General features: G+C 42.4%; 2 protein-coding genes and 1 non-coding gene across 3 annotated transcripts; 1 reads left to right on the forward strand and 2 right to left on the reverse strand.

Moving 5' to 3' along the window:
* Nucleotides 1-5,077: 5,077 nt before the first annotated feature.
* On the reverse strand, nt 5,078-5,152 carry trnag-ucc. The gene has a single exon. It is a non-coding gene; the product is annotated as a tRNA-Gly (tRNA).
* A 380-nt stretch (nt 5,153-5,532) lies between these two features.
* LOC121562023 (equistatin-like) lies at nt 5,533-6,788 on the reverse strand. Its single transcript, XM_041874427.2, has 4 exons — nt 6,703-6,788; nt 5,963-6,091; nt 5,732-5,820; nt 5,533-5,631 (listed from the first exon to the last, which is right to left on the reverse strand). The coding sequence occupies exons 1-4, from the start codon at nt 6,770-6,772 to the stop codon at nt 5,620-5,622; spliced, it is 300 nt and encodes a 99-aa protein (XP_041730361.2). The 5' UTR covers nt 6,773-6,788; the 3' UTR covers nt 5,533-5,619.
* A 3,351-nt stretch (nt 6,789-10,139) lies between these two features.
* LOC121558545 (saxiphilin-like) lies at nt 10,140-12,507 on the forward strand. Its single transcript, XM_041871911.2, has 5 exons — nt 10,140-10,196; nt 11,124-11,187; nt 11,928-12,059; nt 12,209-12,297; nt 12,398-12,507. Exons 1-5 carry the CDS (start codon nt 10,173-10,175, stop codon nt 12,407-12,409), a joined length of 321 nt encoding a protein of 106 aa, XP_041727845.2. The 5' UTR covers nt 10,140-10,172; the 3' UTR covers nt 12,410-12,507.
* The last annotated feature ends 5,785 nt before the right edge of the window (nt 12,508-18,292 follow it).

An 18,292-nucleotide genomic window follows, 5' to 3' on the forward strand; every position in this document is an offset into this window, starting at 1 on the left:
TGTAGAGAATTGTTGTACCATCTAAACCTCTGTAAAATATATTCTCAATAACCAAAAAATTCTCAGGTGTTTGAAGCTTAAGTTAAAAATAAACCATATTGCACATAGAGCAGGTCAACTACTTATCAGACTCACTTTCCATGGGAATGACAGATCTATAACTTGACTATCTATCTGAAATGAGACCAGTCGTACAGCAAACTACATAATGGACCTATAAAATAAAACGTAATATAACTTGCATTATCCAGGTTTCTAATAAGCATCAATAAAAGAGACATTCCTAGCATCACACCCTGTAAGGCTGCTGGTCCAGTCCAGCCAGCACGGAACGTTGAAATGGAACAGGAATGTCTGTCATTCTAATTCTACAACGTCTCCATTCTATTCATTCTATTACAGGTGGGGTGAAAGGTCAATGTCTGAAGGCTGAAGGGGGAGATATGTAGTAGGACCAGGGTTGTGTTGTTAGGAGAGGGGGGAGGGGAGAAGAGGAGAGGAGAGGAGGAGAGGAGGAGAGGTGATGGGTCAATGTCTTAAGGCTGAAGTATTGGAGGAGAGATATGCAGTAGAACCAGCAGCACTCCTTTGTGAGGAGATGAGGGGATGAGAGGAGGAGAGAAGGGGGAGAGGGTGAATAGCTAGCATGCCATTCTTTGTGAGGGTGAAGCCTCTCTCTCTCACCACACCCAGACGTAAACATGACTTTCAGTATTTCTGGAAGAACAGGACAATGGAATAGATGGATGGAATCTAAAGTGAGGTGGGATGTGAAAAGAAAATAGGAGATGAATGTGAGGAGGAGAAGAGGAGAGGGGAGAGAAGAGAAGAGAGGGGAGAGGAGAGAGAGGAGAGAGAGGAGAGGAGAGAGGAGAGGGGGGATAAGAGAGGGAGGAGAGGGGGAGAGAAAAGAGAGAGTGGAGAGGGAGGAGAGAGAGCGAAGAGAGGGAGGAGAGAGAGGAGAGTGGAGAGAAAAGAGAGAGAGGAGAGGGGAGAGGAGAAGGGAGAAAAGAGAGACCCTTCCCTAATTGGAGTAAACTAGTGAACAACAATGCTTAGGCCTCTACTTCCAGCTTATACGTACTATATACATTTTATGGACAGTCAATTTTACAATAATTCAATTTTGTTTGTTTTTACTCCTGAACTTCCTCTACCCTCAACCTCTCCGATCATTTTCATGATGTCCATCCGGTTTGCTTCTATATTTCATATCTTTCACAAAAGCTCTCAAACTATAACCTATATATACAGTGGGGGAAAAAAGTATTTAGTCAGCCACCAATTGTGCAAGTTCTCCCACTTAAAAAGATGAGAGAGGCCTGTAATTTTCATCATAGGAACACGTCAACTATGACAGACAAAATGAGAAAAGAAATATCCAGAAAATCACATTGTAGGATTTGTAATGAATTTATTTGCAAATTATGGTGGAAAATAAGTATTTGGTCAATAACAAGTTTCTCAATACTTTGTTACATTTACATTTACGTCATTTAGCAGACGCTCTAATCCAGAGCGATTTACAAATTGGTGCATTCACCTTATAGCCAATGGGTTAACCACTTTACAATGTTGTTTTTTTTATGGGGTAAGGGGTGTGGGGGGGTAGAAGGATTACTTTATCCTATCCCAGGTATTCCTTAAAGAGGTGGGGTTTCAAATGTCTACGGAAGGTGGTGAGTCACTCCGCTGTCCTGGCGTCGTGAGGGAGCTTGTTCCACCATTGGGGTGCCAGAGCAGCGAACTTTTTTGACTGGGGTGAGCGGGAACTGTGCTTCAGCGGAGGTAGAGGAGCCAGCAGGCCAGAGGAGGATGAACGCAATGCCCTCGTTTGGGTGTAGGGACTGATCAGAGCCTGAAGGTACGGAGGTGCCGTTCCCCTCACAGCTCCGTAGGCAAGCACCATGGTCTTGTAGCAGATGCGAGCTTCAACTGGAAGCCAGTGGAGTGTGCGGAGGAGCGGGGTGACGTGAGAGAACTTGGGAAGGTTGAACACCAGACGGGCTGCGGCATTCTGGATGAGTTGAAGGGTTTTAATGGCACAGGCAGGGGAGCCCAGCCAACAGCGAGTTGCAGTAATCCAGACGGGAGATGACAAGTGCCTGGATTAGGACCTGTGCCGCTTCCTGTGTAAGGCAGGGTCGTACTCACCGAATGTTGTAGAGCATGAACCTACAGGATCGGGTCACCGCCTTGATGTTAGCGGAGAATGACAGGGTGTTTTCCATACCCTTTGTTGGCAATGACACAGGTCAAACGTTTTCTGTAAGTCTTCCCAACGTTTTCACACACTGTTGCTGGTATTTTGGCCCATTCCTCCATGCAGATCTCCAGTGATGTTTTGGGGCTGTCGCTGGGCAACACGGACTTTCAACTCCCTCCAAAGATTCTCTATGGGGTTGAGATCTGGAGACTGGCTAGGCCACTCCAGGACCTTGAAATGCTTCTTACGAAGCCACTCCTTCGATGCCCAGGCGGCGTGTTTGGGATCATTGTCAGGCTGAATGACCCAGCCACGTTTCATCTTCAATGCCCTTGCTGATGGAAGGAGGTTTTACATTTACATTTACATTTACGTCATTTAGCAGACGCTCTTATCCAGAGCGACTTACAAGTTGGTGCATTCACCCTTCACTCAAAATCTCACGGTACATGGCCCCATTCATTCTTTCCTTTACATGGATCAGTCGTCCTGGTCCCTTTGCAGAAAAACAGCCCCAAAGCATGATGTTTCCACCCCCATGCTTCACAGTAGGTATGGTGTTCTTTGAATGCAACTCAGCATTCTTTGTCCTCCAAACACGACGAGTTGAGTTTTTACCAAAAAGTTCTATTTTGGATTAATCTGACCATATGACATTCTCCCAATCCTCTTCTGGATCATCCAAATGCAAATGCAGGATTTGAGTCCCTGGCGGCGTAGTGTGTAACTGATGGTAGGCTTTGTTACTTTGGTCCCAGCTCTCTGCAGGTCATTCACTAGGTCCCCCCGTGTGGTTTTTTTGTTCACCGTTCTTGTGATCATTTTGACCCCACGGGGTGAGATCTTGCGTGGAGCCCCAGATCGAGGGAGATTATCAGTGGTCTTGTATGTCTTCCATTTCCTAATAATTGCTCCCACAGTTGATTTCTTCAAACCAAGCTGCTTACCAATTGCAGATTCAGTCTTCCCAGCCTGGTGCAGGTCTACAATTTTGTTTCTGGTGTCCTTTGACAGCTCTTTGGTCATGGCCATAGTGGAGTTTGGAGTGTGACTTTTTGAGGTTGTGGACAGGTGTCTTTTATACTGATAACAAGTTCAAACAGGTGCCATTAATACAGGTAACGAGTGGAGGACAAAGGAGCCTCTTAAAGAAGAAGTTACACGTCTGTGAGAGCCAGAAATCTTGCTTGTTTGTAGGTGACCAAATACTTATTTTCCACCATAATTTGCAAATAAATTCATAAAAAATGTTACAATGTAATTTTCTGGATTTTTTTTTCTCAATGTGTCAGTCATAGTTGACGTGTACCTATGATGAAAATTACAGGCCTCTCTCATCTTTTTAAGTGGGAGAACATGCACAATTGGTGTCTGACTAAATACTTTTTTTCCCCACTGTACTTATTATGGAGAGAGTATGCTTACATTATTAGTTATCTTGTTGTTATTAGTTGTTGTTAGTCCCATCCTTCAGCTCCTGTCAACACCTCCCATCTATCTCTTAACACCATCCATATAGGATTTCTATTTACCATATATATGTACTGTGATGTTTTACAAAAGTTCTGAACCTTTCTATTCTCATTTGTTTCTACAGACTGTTCATTTAAAATAAAAAAAAATTCTAAAAAGTAATATATTATTGATCGATTGACTATGACTTTTCAGATCACCCAGTAGTGCTATCTGCAGGGTTAGCTCCAGGTAAATATTGCAAATCTTTAGCCATTTCTGGACGGGTAACCAAAAACAAGCTACAAATGGACAGTACCAAAATAAATGATCTAATGATTGTCTCTTCGCAGGCAAAATCTGCAGAGCTGGGAAGATTGTATCCCCATATAAATAACATTCTATTGGTATTAGTTTAATTTTGTCTGGCTTGCCGTTCCAAATAAAATGGAATCTTTTTTTCTCATAAAACCAAAAACAAAAAAAACTGTTCGCTAGGCGTAGGCAAGACCATAAGCAAATAGGTAAACTGGGATAATAAAGAGTTAATCAGGGTGAGTTTTTCCACAAATTGACACGTATTTACCTTTCCATGGTAGCAGGATCGTATCTACTTTTGTTAACTTTCTATTACAATGTATTGGAGTGAGATCATTTATTTCATTTGGGATATGTATTCAGAGTAGAGCCACATCACCATCAGACCATTTATTGGTAAACTATATATTTTTTAGTGATCCAATACATAATATGGTACATTTATCATAATTTGGTTGTAATCCAGAGAGGTTAGAAAATGTATCTAGATCCTCTATGAGGCTGTGGAGGGATTCAAGTTGTGGATTTAAAAGAATACATGAATCATCAGCGTACAATTTTACATTTAAGTCATTTAGCAGACACTCTTATCCAGAGCAACTTACAAATTGGTCTCTTCATGAGCAGAGGAGCCCAAGTTATGTAAACTCAGAGCCATGCAGAACGCATGCAGAGTGAGCTATGCACAGGGACCAAGTGACAGACGGAGCAGCACAGTTAATGGACTTACTAATGGAGGAAGTTATTTGGGGTTTCAGCAAAAGCAATCGGGCCTGGGTAGTGCTGGACCTGAACATCGAGGGCCTGGGTAGTGCTGGACCTGAACATCGAGGGCCTGGGTAGTGCTGGACCTGAGCATCGAGGGTCTGGGTAGTGCTGGACCTGAACATCGAGGGTCTGGGTAGTGCTGGACCTGAACATCGACGGCATGGGTAGAGCTAAAAATTCATTAACGTGCAGGGCTCTAATGTGGGGTCTTCTCTGAAAATCTGTACTAATCTTATCAATCAAGTTAGGAACTTAAACAAAATAAGACGTTTCATTTTAGCAGATGCTCTTTTCTAGAGCGACTTATAGTTAGTGAGTGCATACATTTTCATACTGGCTCCCCGTGGGAATTGAACCCACAACCCTGGCGTTGGAAACGCCATGCTCTACCAACTAAGCTACAAGACATCGTGTACGTTTTCTAGTGTAAGAAGGTACTTAGTGTCACATTTTACTAGTGCAAGAATTGTGCAAAGCACAAAAAATACCATAATCTGGCCATAGGGCTCTGGTCAAAAGTAGTGTACTATGTAGGGAATAGTGAATAGAACCATTTGCCTTCCATCCTATCTTGTAAGGCTTCTGGTGTAAGATGGTACTTGTTGTACCGTTGTAGCAAAATATGTTGTCTTATAAAGTTAATGTAAAGGGTTCATTTAAAAGACTGATACTCCTTCCTCCATTTCCCAGAAATGGACCGGTTCATATAAATTGTACAGCATATCAAACCAACAATAAATCAAGTCAATCATTAAAAGTTTAAATTCTCTCAGGATTTCTTCTTTATTGATTTGTATGGAATGTGAAGCAGTTCCTGTAGGACAGTAAAGAAACTGTCAAAGTATTTTTAACGTCTTCATTCCAACGCCTTTCATCTACCAGCAAATCTACAATTAGACAAAACAAACATTAACAACATTCAGAACCAGCTGCAAAGAATTAACATTTAGTGAATGAGTGAGAATGTGTGTGTGTGTGTGTGTTTACCAGGGTGGCACAGTTGATAATAGCAGAGCCTATTGGAAACTCAGTACCCTTGATCTTCTGTCCATTACAGGTCACACACCAACAGGAACCTACCAGAAATGGACATGTTAAAAAACATGTTGCGTATACAATATTGACATAATTACAAACGTTACTGTAATACAAAATGAATTGTCACATTCAACTAAATTGGATAATTTAGTGTGTGTGTTTGTGTATGAGTGTGGTAACCTGTAGATCCTGAACATTGCTCAGGGGTGTATTGTCCATCGTCGTCACAAGTTGGGATGTAGGTTCCAGGCGGGCTGTTTTTCTTGGAATCTCTTAAATGCTCACAGCGGGTCTTGGGTCGCATACCACCTGCATACATTGTAATGTGGACATAACATAGTTGGAGAATGTATGGACATATACAATTCCGCTACTTGTTTAAAAGCCCAGTGCAGTCAAAATTCAGTTTTGACTGTGTTTTGTATCATATTGTACAACAGCTGATGAAACTAAGACTGTAAAAGAGGGGTAAATTATATCAGTGTTATTTCCTGATAGTTGGTTGACAATCCAATCATGCATCCATCCAGTTGAAGGACCAAACCTTTCATATCAGAATACCTCAACACTCCGGCATCTAGACACCAATATACATCTTTGGAACTAGAGGAGTGGAAGGTAACCGAAAGGTTTGGACGGTAACCGAAAGGTTGCTAGTTTGAATCCCTCAGCTGACAAGTTTAAATATCTGTCTATTTGCCCTTGAGCAAGGCACAACCTTAATTTCTCCAGTGTCACGGTTTGATAATGGCTTGTGTCCCAGGGAGAATGGGATATGCAAAGACATTTTTTTTTCAATTCACACCTACGTATTAATACACACTTGTACTTGCGTGAAATAGGACAGATAAACACCCACTAATGTTTATGGTTTTTAAATAAAAATGTTGGTTAGTAAGTGTGAGGTATGTCACTCTTACCTATCGGAATAAAGGCATCTCCCAGAGCCAAAGCCATGCTGACAAGCAGAATGATGGTCAATATCGCCATGGTGATAGTCTTCTGAGACAGGGGAAAGAGAGAGAGAGAGGGAGAGAGAGAGAGAGAGAGAGAGAGAGAGAGAGAGAGAGAGAGAGAGAGAGAGAGAGAGAGAGAGAGAGAGAGAGAGAGAGAGAGAGAGAGAGATTAGTTGACCATTAGAATCAGCTGTGATTGTACTGTAATACTTCAAATCAGTGGAATGGCTGTGTTAGGTACATAACCTACTGTATGCCTGGAGGTACCAGAGGAGAGGTTAAGGAAACCCTGTGTTAGGTACATAACCTACTGTATGGCTGGAGGTACCAGAGGAGAGGTTAAGGAAACCATGCGTTTTTCTGGATTTTTTGTTGTTGTTATTCTGTCTCTCACTGTTCAAATATACCTACCATTAAAATATAGACTGATCATTTCTTTGTCAGTGGGCAAACGTACAAAATCAGCAGGGGATCAAATACTTTTTTCCCTCACTGTACTTACATTCAGTAATCTTGCTCTGATTTGTCATCCTAATGGGACCTTGAGATAAAATGTAGCATTGTTTTGTTTGATAAAATCAATTTTTATATTAAAATGTAGGAACTGGGTTCTACAGTTTGAACCCCTGCTGTCTCTGGCTCCACACCCACCCCGCCCGGCCATCTAGATGGGTGAAAGTTAGTGTATAAGCTAATGATCCAACATGTATGACATTCCTGGGAGTGTGTAAACTTACATTTTGTATTACCATATAATTTTTGTATGTTCTCTATAGTTATGTACTTGAAAATTTATCAATCGACCAATTTGGCACATTTGGGCAGACTTGAAACAAAATAGTCCAGTACTGCAATGCTTCACTGGATCAATCTGAAACGTTGCACACACACTGCTTCCATCTAGTGACCAACATCTAGATTACGCCTAAACTGCAATATTATATTGTGGCCTTTCTCTTACATTTCAAAGATGGAAAACACATGTTTTTTTGTTTGTATTATCTTTTACCAGATCTAATGTGTTATATTCTTCTACATTAATTTCACATTTCCACAAAGTGTTTCCTTTCAAATGGTATCAAAGATATGCATATCCTTGCTCCAGGTCCTGAGCTAGAGGCAGTTAGATTTGGTTATGTTATTTTAGGCGAAAATTGAAAAAAAGGGTCCCATCCTTTAGAGGTTAACTCTACCCACATGTACATGTTACCTCCATTACATCGACCAACCTGTGCCCCCGCACATTAACTCTACCGGTACCACCCCTGTATATAGCCTCCCTACTGTTATTGTATTTTAAAATTTGGTGCCCACCACTACCCTAGGAAGGAATATCAATATTTAAAATTAACCCTTTAAAATAACTCTTTAAGACAACAAAATATTTTGCTACAATGGTACAACAAGTATCATCTTACACAACAAACCTTACAAGATAGGGTACATGCCAAATGGTACTCTTTTCACTATTCCCTATATAGTGCACTACTTTTGACCAGACACCTATGGACAGATTATTATGATATTTATGGTATTTTCTGTGCTTTGCACAATTCTTGCACTAGTAAAATGTGACACTAAGTATCTTCTTACACTAGAAATCTTCTTCCACAACATTAGACTAGATGAGGTCAGAGGTCACTACAGCAGCCTGAATGTAGAAGATGGACGTGATAGTAGACTGTTCAGGTTATCAAGGGGGCCTGCTTTAGACTCCAATACTATGTCCCAAATGAAACCCTTTTCCAGTGCACTACTTTTGACTTTAGTGCATTTATATACAATGCTATTTGGAGAAAAAGAAACTAGCAAAAATGAACCTACCCATACCCTCAATGTTCAGGTCCTACTCTACCCATACCCTCAATGTTCAGGTCCTACACTACCCATATCCTCAATGTTCAGGTCCTACACTACCCATACCCTCAATGTTCAGGTTCTACTCTACCCATACCCTCAATGTTCAGGTCCTACACTACCCAGACCCTCAATGTTCAGGTCCTACACTACCCATACCCTCAATGTTCAGGTCCTACTCTACCCATACCCTCAATGTTCAGGTCCTACTCTACCCATACCCTCAATGTTCAGGTCCTACACTACCCAGACCCTCAATGTTCAGGTCCTACACTACCCAGACCCTCAATGTTCAGGTCCTACACTACCCATACCCTCAATGTTCAGGTCCTACACTACCCATACCCTCAATGTTCAGGTTCTACTCTACCCAGACCCTCAATGTTCAGGTCCTACACTACCCATACCCTCAATGTTCAGGTCCTACTCTACCCAGACCCCTCAATGTTCAGGTCCTACTCTACTCAGGCCCTCAATGTTCAGGTCCTACTCTACCCATACCCTCAATGTTCAGGTCCTACTCTACCCATACCCTCAATGTTCAGGTCCTACTCTACCCATACCCTCAATGTTCAGGTCCTACACTACCCAGACCCTCAATGTTCAGGTCCTACACTACCCATACCCTCAATGTTCAGGTCCTACACTACCCATTCCCTCAATGTTCAGGTCCTACACTACCCAGAACCGATTGTTTCCGACCCAAAGTTTGGGAACCACTGTAGTAACCTCTCTCTGTTTTGGTTCCTCTCTCTCTCTCTCTCAGCTTCACCACTGAGTGCCACCTCACTGTCTCAATAGCCTACTCTCTGTAAAGCAACGTTATTATGAGAAGTTAGTAGCCTATTCTCTTGCTCCTGTTGAGGTAACATTAGCTTCTTACGTCATCCTTCTAGCTGGCTAAGTAATTCTACCCGTAGTAAACTAAAATCCACTCCATGGTGAAGGAAGTTCATGATGAACTCCACTACCGACTTTTTGCTTTTTTCTGTTTGTCAAATATGGCAACGTAGTGCAAAAGCGCATGTGTCAATTGAATCTACGATGACGTGGGCCTAGGTCTCGAAAATACTCATTGTCCAATCAAATCACACAATCTACAGAGGGTGTGTCGACCAACAACATTTCACAGATCATTTCAGGTTCAAATAAACACTAAATCTGGCATATAACGTTGTTGACTTGGCACATTTTCTGTCCAAAGATACTGAGCAATAACGAGACAGAGAGAAATCATTTTATAACCTAGGTTTCATTTATAAACCTCATCGGAGATTAAATTGACACAGTTGCCATCTTCGTGACACTGAAATGAGCAAAAGTCGGTGGTTGTATTTGATTCATGTTTATTGAAAAAGTATGGATGTCACACCTGCTCCAGCGCTTGACGTCGTCGGTCTACTAACCACCCTGTCCTGGCAACCATCATTACACACACCTGGACCTCATCATCACCTTGATTACTCTCCCTTCATATAGCCCTCAGTATCCTCAGTCAACAGGCAGTGTTGGTTTTGTTCAGCTACATGATTTATATGATTAAACTCACAGTCTGCGTCCTGACTCCCGGTGTTACAATGGATTTCAGCAAACAAAGAAAGGCAAGTAACTAGAGAGGACAAACATGGATACAAGGTAGGCGTTTCATGATGAAACAGTTTTGAAGTATTGACCTTGGTCTGGTCTCTGCTCCACTCCGTAGGTGGAGTTCACTATAAACTTCCTTCACCATGGAGTTTAGTCCGCTATACTAACCAGAGCCCTTCAACGTTACGGCAATATAAGTCTCTTCCAGCAGCTAGTCGCCTGACTGACACATCTATAAGTGACTACCAGTTGTCCACTCGTTCTCTGAGTCTTTTTCATGTTCTTTGCGTTATGTCTGTAGACACGGCAGGAGTCACGGGACGGTTTCAAAATTGCCTATTGTCCGGCATCTCGCAGACACACTGTCAGCAGCGTCTCTAGTTTTGCTTACCTCTCTAGTGAGCCAACTCCGAGCTGGGGTAGTTCGTTTCCACGAGAGGGCAGAGTTAGAGTGGTGAATGGTGGTTCGAGAGAGTGGTGAGTATGCTGCTAAAAGTCACATCCGTGCAACAAATCTGGGGGACTCAAACGAACATGACGAACAAACCACTGTTCATGATTCAACTTGTCAGTCAGATCAAAGCTCAGAATGCTTAAATTCTTGATCAACGATGGGAGCAATATTTAGAAGTTGACCCATAATAGATTTTCTTTATTTTGGTCCGGACCTCTGTGTCCTCAGATGTAGTTATGGCCATGAACCCATTAATCTACTCCATTGTCCTGTTCTTCCAGAAATACAGAAGCTCCTCTCCTCTCCTAGCAACACAACCTCCCCTTCAGCCTTAAGACATTGACCTTTCACCCCACCTTCAATAGAATGAAGACCCTAACACAGGGTTTCCTTAACCTCTCCTCTGGTACCCCCAGCCATTCCACTAATTTGAAGTATTACTGTACAATCACAGCTGATTCTAATGGTTAACTAATCTCTCTCTCAGGAGAATATCACCATGGCGACATTGACCATCATTCTGCTTGTCAGCACGGCTTTTGCGTTGGGAGGTAAGCGAGGCATACCTCAGACTTACTCACCAAAGACATTTATAAATTGTTTAAACATTGCTGGGAGCTTATCTGTCTTGTTTTTGCATATCCCACTCTACTTGAGAGTCAGGTCACAGCTATGGTCAGCCATTATCAACGGCAACCCTGGAGCAATTAGGGTTATGTGCCTTGCTCAAGGGCACATAGACAGATGTTTCAACTTGTCAGCTCAGGGATTCGAACTAGCAACCTTTCGGTTACTGGCCAAATGCCACTCTTCTAGTTCCAGAGATGTATATTGGTGTCTAGATGCTGGAGTGTTGAGGTATTCTGATATGAAAGGTTTGGTCCTTCAACTGGATGGATTAATGATTGGCTTGTCAACCAACTATCAGGAAATAACACTGCTATAATTTACCCCACTTTTACAGTCTTGGTTTCATCAGTTTTTGTACAATATGATGCAAAACTGAACTTTGACTGCACTGGGACTTTAAACAAGTAGCAGAATTTCAATATTTAGCCAGGAAGTCCCTTGAGACTGGTATCTCTTTTTGGAGGGAAACCTAGGTTACATCTATTCCGTATAGTAAGCTGCTTTTGACCAGGACCCATAGGGGAATAGGGTGCAATTTGGGACGCACCCCAAGCTTCCAGACTCAACCCAAGCTTTCAGAATGCATGTCCAGCAATGTATATTATGTCCATACATTGTTATGTAATGTCCACATTACAATGTATGTTACCTGTGTATCCAGATTGTACGATACGACCCGAGACCCCCTGTGAGCGTGCTAGAGATGCCATGAAAAACAGCCCGCCTGGAGCCTACATCCCAACTTGTGACTACCAGGGACAATACACCCCTGAGCAATGTTCAGGATCTACAGGTTACCACTCTCTCAGACATACAAACACACACACACACTAAATTCTCCAAGTCATTTAAAGGTGACAATTCATTTTGTGTTACAGTAACGTTTGTAATTATGTCAATATTGTATACGCAACAGGTTTTTAACATGTCCATTTCTGGTAGGTTCCTGTTGGTGTGTGACCTGTAATGGACAGAAGATCAGGGGTACTGAGACTCCACCAGGCACTGCTCCCATCAAATGTGCCACCCTGGTAAACACACACATTCTCTCTCATTCACTAAATGTTAATTATTTGCTGGTGGTTCTGCATGTTTTTAATGTTTATGTTGTGTTTTTGTCTGTAATTGTAGATTTGCTCGTAGATGAAAGGCGTTGGAATGAAGACGGTAAAAATACTTTGACAGTTTCTTTACTGTCCTACAGGAACTGCTTCCCATTCCATACAAATAAATGAAGAAATCCTGAGAGAATTTAAACTTTTAATGATTTACTTTATTTATTGTTGGTATAATATGCTGTACAATTTATATGAACCAGTCCATTTCTGGGAAATGGAGTAAGGAGTATCAGTCTTTTAAATGAACCCTTTACATTAACTTTATAAGACAACATATTTTGCTACAACAAGAACCATCTTACACCAGAAGCCTTACAAGATAGGATGGAAGCCAAATGGTTCTATTCACTATTCCCTACATAGTACACTACTTTTGACCAGAGCCCTATGGCCAGATTATGGTATTTTTTGTGCTTTGCACAATTCTTGCACTAGTAAAATGTGACACTAAGTACGTTCTTACACTAGAAAACGTACACGATGTCGTGTAGCTTAGTTGGTAGAGCATGGCGTTTCCAACGCCAGGATTGTGGGTTCGATTCCCACGGGGGGCCAGTATGAAAATATATGCACTCACTAACGTAAGTCGCTCTGGATAAGAGCATCTGCTAAGTGAGTAAAATGAGAAATGTCTTATTTGTTCAAGTTCCTACCTTGATTGATCAGATTCTCAGAGGGGACCCCACATTAGAGCATGTGAATGTTATGCCCTCGTTGTTCAGGTCTAACACTACCCAGGCCCGATTGCTTCTGCCGAAACCACAAATCAGAAATAACTTCCTCCATTAGTAAGTCCATTAACTGCGCCGCTCCGTCTGTCACTCGGTCCCTGTGCATAGCTCACTCTGCATGCGTTCTGCATGGCTCTGAGTTTACATAACTTGGGCTGCTCTGCTCATGAAGAGACCAATTTGAAAGTTGCCCTGGATAAGAGCGTCTGCTAAATGACTTAAATGTAAAATTGTACGCTGATGATTCATGTATTCTTTTAAATCCACAACTTGAATCCCTCCACAGCCTCATAGAGGATCTAGATACATTTTCTAACCTCTCTGGATTACAACCAAATTATGATAAATGTACCATATTATGTATTGGATCACTAAAAAATATATAGTTTACCAATAAATGGTCTGATGGTGATGTGGCTCTACTCTGAATACATATCCCAAATGAAATAAATGATCTCACTCCAATACATTGTAATAGAAAGTTAACAAAAGTATATACGATCCTGCTACCATGGAAAGGTAAATACGTGTCAATTTGTGGAAAAACTCACCCTGATTAACTCTTTATTATCCCAGTTTACCTATTTGTTTTTGGTCTTGCCTACGCCGAGCGAACAGTTTTTATTATTTATTATGAGAAAAAAAGATTCAATTTCATTTGGAACGGCAAGCCAGACAAAATTAAACTAATACCAATAATGTTATTTATATGGGGATACAATCTTCCCAGCTCTGCAGATTTTGCCTGCGAAGAGACAATCATTAGATCATTTATTTTGGTACTGTCCATTTGTAGCTTGTTTTTGGTTACCCGTCCAGGAATGGCTAAAGATTTGCAATATTTACCTGGAGCTAACCCTGCAGATAGCACTACTGGGTGATCTGAAAAGTCATAGTCAATCGATCAATAATATATTACTTTTTAGAAAAAATGTTTATTTTAAATGAACAGTCTGTAGAAACAAATGAGAATAGAAAGGTTCAGAACTTTTGTAAAACATCACAGTACATATATATGGTAAATAGAAATCCTATATGGATGGTTTTAAGATATAGATGGGTGGTGTTGTATGGAGCTCAAGGATGGGACTAACAACAAGTAATAACAACAAGATAACTAATGATGTAAGCATACTCTGTCCATAATAAGTACAGTGGGGGAAAAAAGTATTTAGTCAGCCACCAATTGTGCATGTTCTCCCACTTAAAAAGATGAGAGAGGCCTGTAATTTTCATCATAGGTACACGTCAACTATGACAGACACATTGAGAATTTTTTTTCTCCAGAAAATCACATTGTAGGATTTTTTATGAATTTATTTGCAAATTATGGTGGAAAATAAGTATTTGGTCACCTACAAACAAGCAAGATTTCTGGCTCTCACAGACCTGTAACTTCTTCTTTAAGAGGCTCCTTTGTCCTCCACTCATTACCTGTATTAATGGCACCTGTTTGAACTTGTTATCAGTATAAAAGACACCTGTCCACAACCTCAAACAGTCACACTCCAAACTCCACTATGGCCAAGACCAAAGAGCTGTCAAAGGACACCAGAAACAAAATTGTAGACCTGCACCAGGCTGGGAAGACTGAATCTGCAATAGGTAAGCAGCTTGGTTTGAAGAAATCAACTGTGGGAGCAATTATTAGGAAATGGAAGACATACAAGACCACTGATAATCTCCCTCGATCTGGGGCTCCACGCAAGATCTCACCCCGTGGGGTCAAAATGATCACAAGAACGGTGAGCAAAAAACCACACAGGGGGACCTAGTGAATGACCTGCAGAGAGCTGGGACCAAAGTAACAAAGCCTACCATCAGTAACACACTACGCCGCCAGGGACTCAAATCCTGCAGTGCCAGACGTGTCCCCCTGCTTAAGCCAGTACATGTCCAGGCCCGTCTGAAGTTTGCTAGAGTGCATTTGGATGATCCAGAAGAGGATTGGGACAATGTCATATGGTCAGATGAAACCAAAATAGAACTTTTTGGTAAAAACTCAACTCGTCGTGTTTGGAGGACAAAGAATGCTGAGTTGCATCCAAAGAACACCATACCTACTGTGAAGCATGGGGGTGGAAACATCCATGCTTTGGGGCTGTTTTTCTGCAAAGGGACCAGGACGACTGATCCGTGTAAAGGAAAGAATGAATGGGGCCATGTACCGTGAGATTTTGAGTGAAAAACTCCTTCCATCAGCAAGGGCATTGAAGATGAAACGTGGCTGGGTCTTTCAGCCTGACAATGATCCCAAACACACCGCCTGGGCAACGAAGGAGTGGCTTCGTAAGAAGCATTTCAAGGTCCTGGAATGGCCTAGCCAGTCTCCAGATCTCAACCCCATAGAGAATCTTTGGAGGGAGTTGAAAGTCCGTGTTGCCCAGCGACAGCCCCAAAACATCACTGCTCTAGAGGAGATCTGCATGGAGGAATGGGCCAAAATACCAGCAACAGTGTGTGAAAACCTTGTGAAGACTTACAGAAAACGTTTGACCTGTGTCATTGCCAACAAAGGGTATGGACAACACCCTGTCGTTCTCCGCTAACATCAAGACGGTGACCCGATCCTGTAGGTTCATGCTCTACAACATTCGGAGAGTACGACCCTGCCTTACACAGGAAGCGGCACAGGTCCTAATCCAGGCACTTGTCATCTCCCGTCTGGATTACTGCAACTCGCTGTTGGCTGGGCTCCCTGCCTGTGCCATTAAACCCCTACAACTCATCCAGAATGCCGCAGCCCGTCTGGTGTTCAACCTTCCCAAGTTCTCTCACGTCACCCCGCTCCTCCGCACACTCCACTGGCTTCAAGTTGAAGCTCGCATCTGCTACAAGACCATGGTGCTTGCCTACGGAGCTGTGAGGGGAACGGCACCTCGGTACCTTCAGGCTCTGATCAGTCCCTACACCCAAACGAGGGCATTGTGTTCATCCACCTCTGGCCTGCTGGCTCCCCTACCTCTGCTGAAGCACAGTTCCCGCTCACCCCAGTCAAAACTGTTCGCTGCTCTGGCACCCCAATGGTGGAACAAGCTCCCTCACGACGCAAGGACAGCGGAGTCACTCACCACCTTCCGGAGACATTTGAAACCCCACCTCTTTAAGGAATACCTGGGATAGGATAAAGTAATCCTTCTACCCCCCCCTTACCCCACCAAAAAAAAAAAAAAAAAAAAAAAAACATTGTAAAGTGGTTTAACCCACTGGCTATAAGGTGAATGCACCAATTTGTAAGTCGCTCTGGATTAGAGAAATGATGAAAATGTAAATGTAACAAAGTATTGAGAAACTTGTTCTTGACCAAATACTTATTTTCCACCATAATTTGCAAATAAATTCATTAAAAATCCTACAATGTGATTTTCTGGATTTTTTTTCCTCATTTTGTCTGTCATAGTTGACGTGTACCTATGATGAAAATTACAGGCCTCTCTCATCTTTTTAAGTGGGAGAACTTGCACAATTGGTGGCTGACTAAATACTTTTTTCCCCCACTGTATATATAGGTTATAGTTTGAGAGCTTTTGTGAAAGATATGGCATATAGAAGCAAACCGGATGGACATCATGAAAATGATTGGAGAGGTTGAGGGTAGAGGAAGTTCAGGAGTAAAAACAAACAAAATAGAATTATTGTAAAATTGACTGTCCATAAAATGTATATAGTACGTATAAGCTGGAAGTAGAGGCCTAAGCATTGTTGTTCACTAGTTTACTCCAATTAGGGAAGGGTCTCTCTCCTCTCCCCTCTCTCCTCCCTCTCTTCTCTCCCCTCCTCTCTCTCTCCCCTCTCTTTTCTCTCTCTCTCTTCTCCCCCCTCTCTCTCCTCTCTCTCCTCTCCCCTCTCTCCTCTCCTCTCCCCTCTCCTCTTGTCCTCCTCACATTCATCTCCTATCTTCTTTTCTCATCCCACCTCACTTTAGACTCCATCCATCTATTCTATTGTCCTGTTCTTCCAGAAATACTGAAAGTCATGTTTAAGACTGGGTGTGGTGAGAGAGAGAGGCTTCACCTTCACAAAGAAAGGCATGCTAGCTATTCACCCTCTCCCCCCTTCTCTCCTCCTCTCATCCCCTCATCTCCTCACAAAGGAGTGCTGCTGGTTCTACTGCATATCTCTCCTCCAATACTTCAGCCTTAAGACATTGACCCATCACCTCTCCTCCTCTCCTCTCCTCTCCTCTTCCCCCCTCTCCTAACAACACAACCCTGGTCCTACTACATATCTCCCCTCCAGCCCTTCAGTCTTCAGACATTGACCTTTCACCCCACCTGTAATAGAATGAATAGAATGGAGACGTTGTAGAATTAGAATGACAGACATTCCTGTTCCATTTCAACGTTCCGTGCTGGCTGGACTGGACCAGCAGCCTTACAGGGTGTGATGTTAGGAATGTCTCTTTTATTGATGAATATTAGAATCCTGGATAATGCAAGTTATTTTTTTAACAGCCATAGTGCAAAAGCAAAGTCCAAAGTGAAAAACTTACCATAAACCTTTTTTTAAGACAATTTTCTAATGAATTTACACTGTGAGATTATAATGAGGTTTAAGGTACTTTTTGCACTTGAAAATGCTTCAGCGCTATGAAAACGTTGCCCTTATTATGTAAACAGCTGCACAAACTTTAGCTAATATCAGCCACTGCTAGCTAAAAATGCCAAAGGCCAAATGACCTTTAATGTCAAACCAAATAATTCCTCTCCTCTCTCCCCCTCCTGTCACATATCCTCCTCTCCTCTCCTCCTCCTATCCACTCTTCTTCTGCTCCTCTCCTCTGCTCCTCTCCTATATTCTCCTCCTTCTCTCCTCTCTTCTCCTCCTCCTCTCCTCTCTTCTCATCCTCCTCTCCTCCTCCTTTCCTCTTCTCCTCCTCCTCCTCTTCTCTTCTCGTCTCGTCTCCTCCTCTCATCTCCTCCTCTCTTCTCCTCCTCCTCTACTCTCCTCTCTTCTCCTCCTCCTCTCATCCTCCTCTACTCTCCTCTCTTCCTCCTCTTCTCTTCTCTTCCTCTCCACTGTTATCCTCCTCCTCTCTTCTCCTCCTCCTCTCCTCTCACCTCCTCCTCACTTCTCCTCCTCCTCTCCTCTCTCCTCTCTCCTCTTCTCCTCTACTCTCCTCCTCCATTCCAACATCTTAAACAACGGTCTTAAGGGTGCTGTCCGCTAAAAGGAAA

This window comes from Coregonus clupeaformis, unplaced genomic scaffold, assembly GCF_020615455.1.
Source record: "Coregonus clupeaformis isolate EN_2021a unplaced genomic scaffold, ASM2061545v1 scaf2080, whole genome shotgun sequence".
Taxonomy (NCBI): Eukaryota; Metazoa; Chordata; class Actinopteri; order Salmoniformes; family Salmonidae; genus Coregonus; species Coregonus clupeaformis.

Excerpts from the sequence above, each read along its gene's own strand:
- LOC121562023 (XM_041874427.2), bottom strand. The coding sequence starts at position 6,772 with ATGGCGATATTGACCATCATTCTGCTTGTCAGCATGGCTTTGGCTCTG. Across the intron at positions 6,092-6,702 it reads AGATGCCTTTATTCCGATAG|GTGGTATGCGACCCAAGACC; the intron begins GTAAGAGTGACA and ends CAATGTATGCAG. Across the intron at positions 5,821-5,962 it reads GCAATGTTCAGGATCTACAG|GTTCCTGTTGGTGTGTGACC; the intron begins GTTACCACACTC and ends CATTTCTGGTAG.
- LOC121558545 (XM_041871911.2), top strand. The coding sequence starts at position 10,173 with ATGGATTTCAGCAAACAAAGAAAG. Across the intron at positions 11,188-11,927 it reads CACGGCTTTTGCGTTGGGAG|ATTGTACGATACGACCCGAG; the intron begins GTAAGCGAGGCA and ends CTGTGTATCCAG. Across the intron at positions 12,060-12,208 it reads GCAATGTTCAGGATCTACAG|GTTCCTGTTGGTGTGTGACC; the intron begins GTTACCACTCTC and ends CATTTCTGGTAG.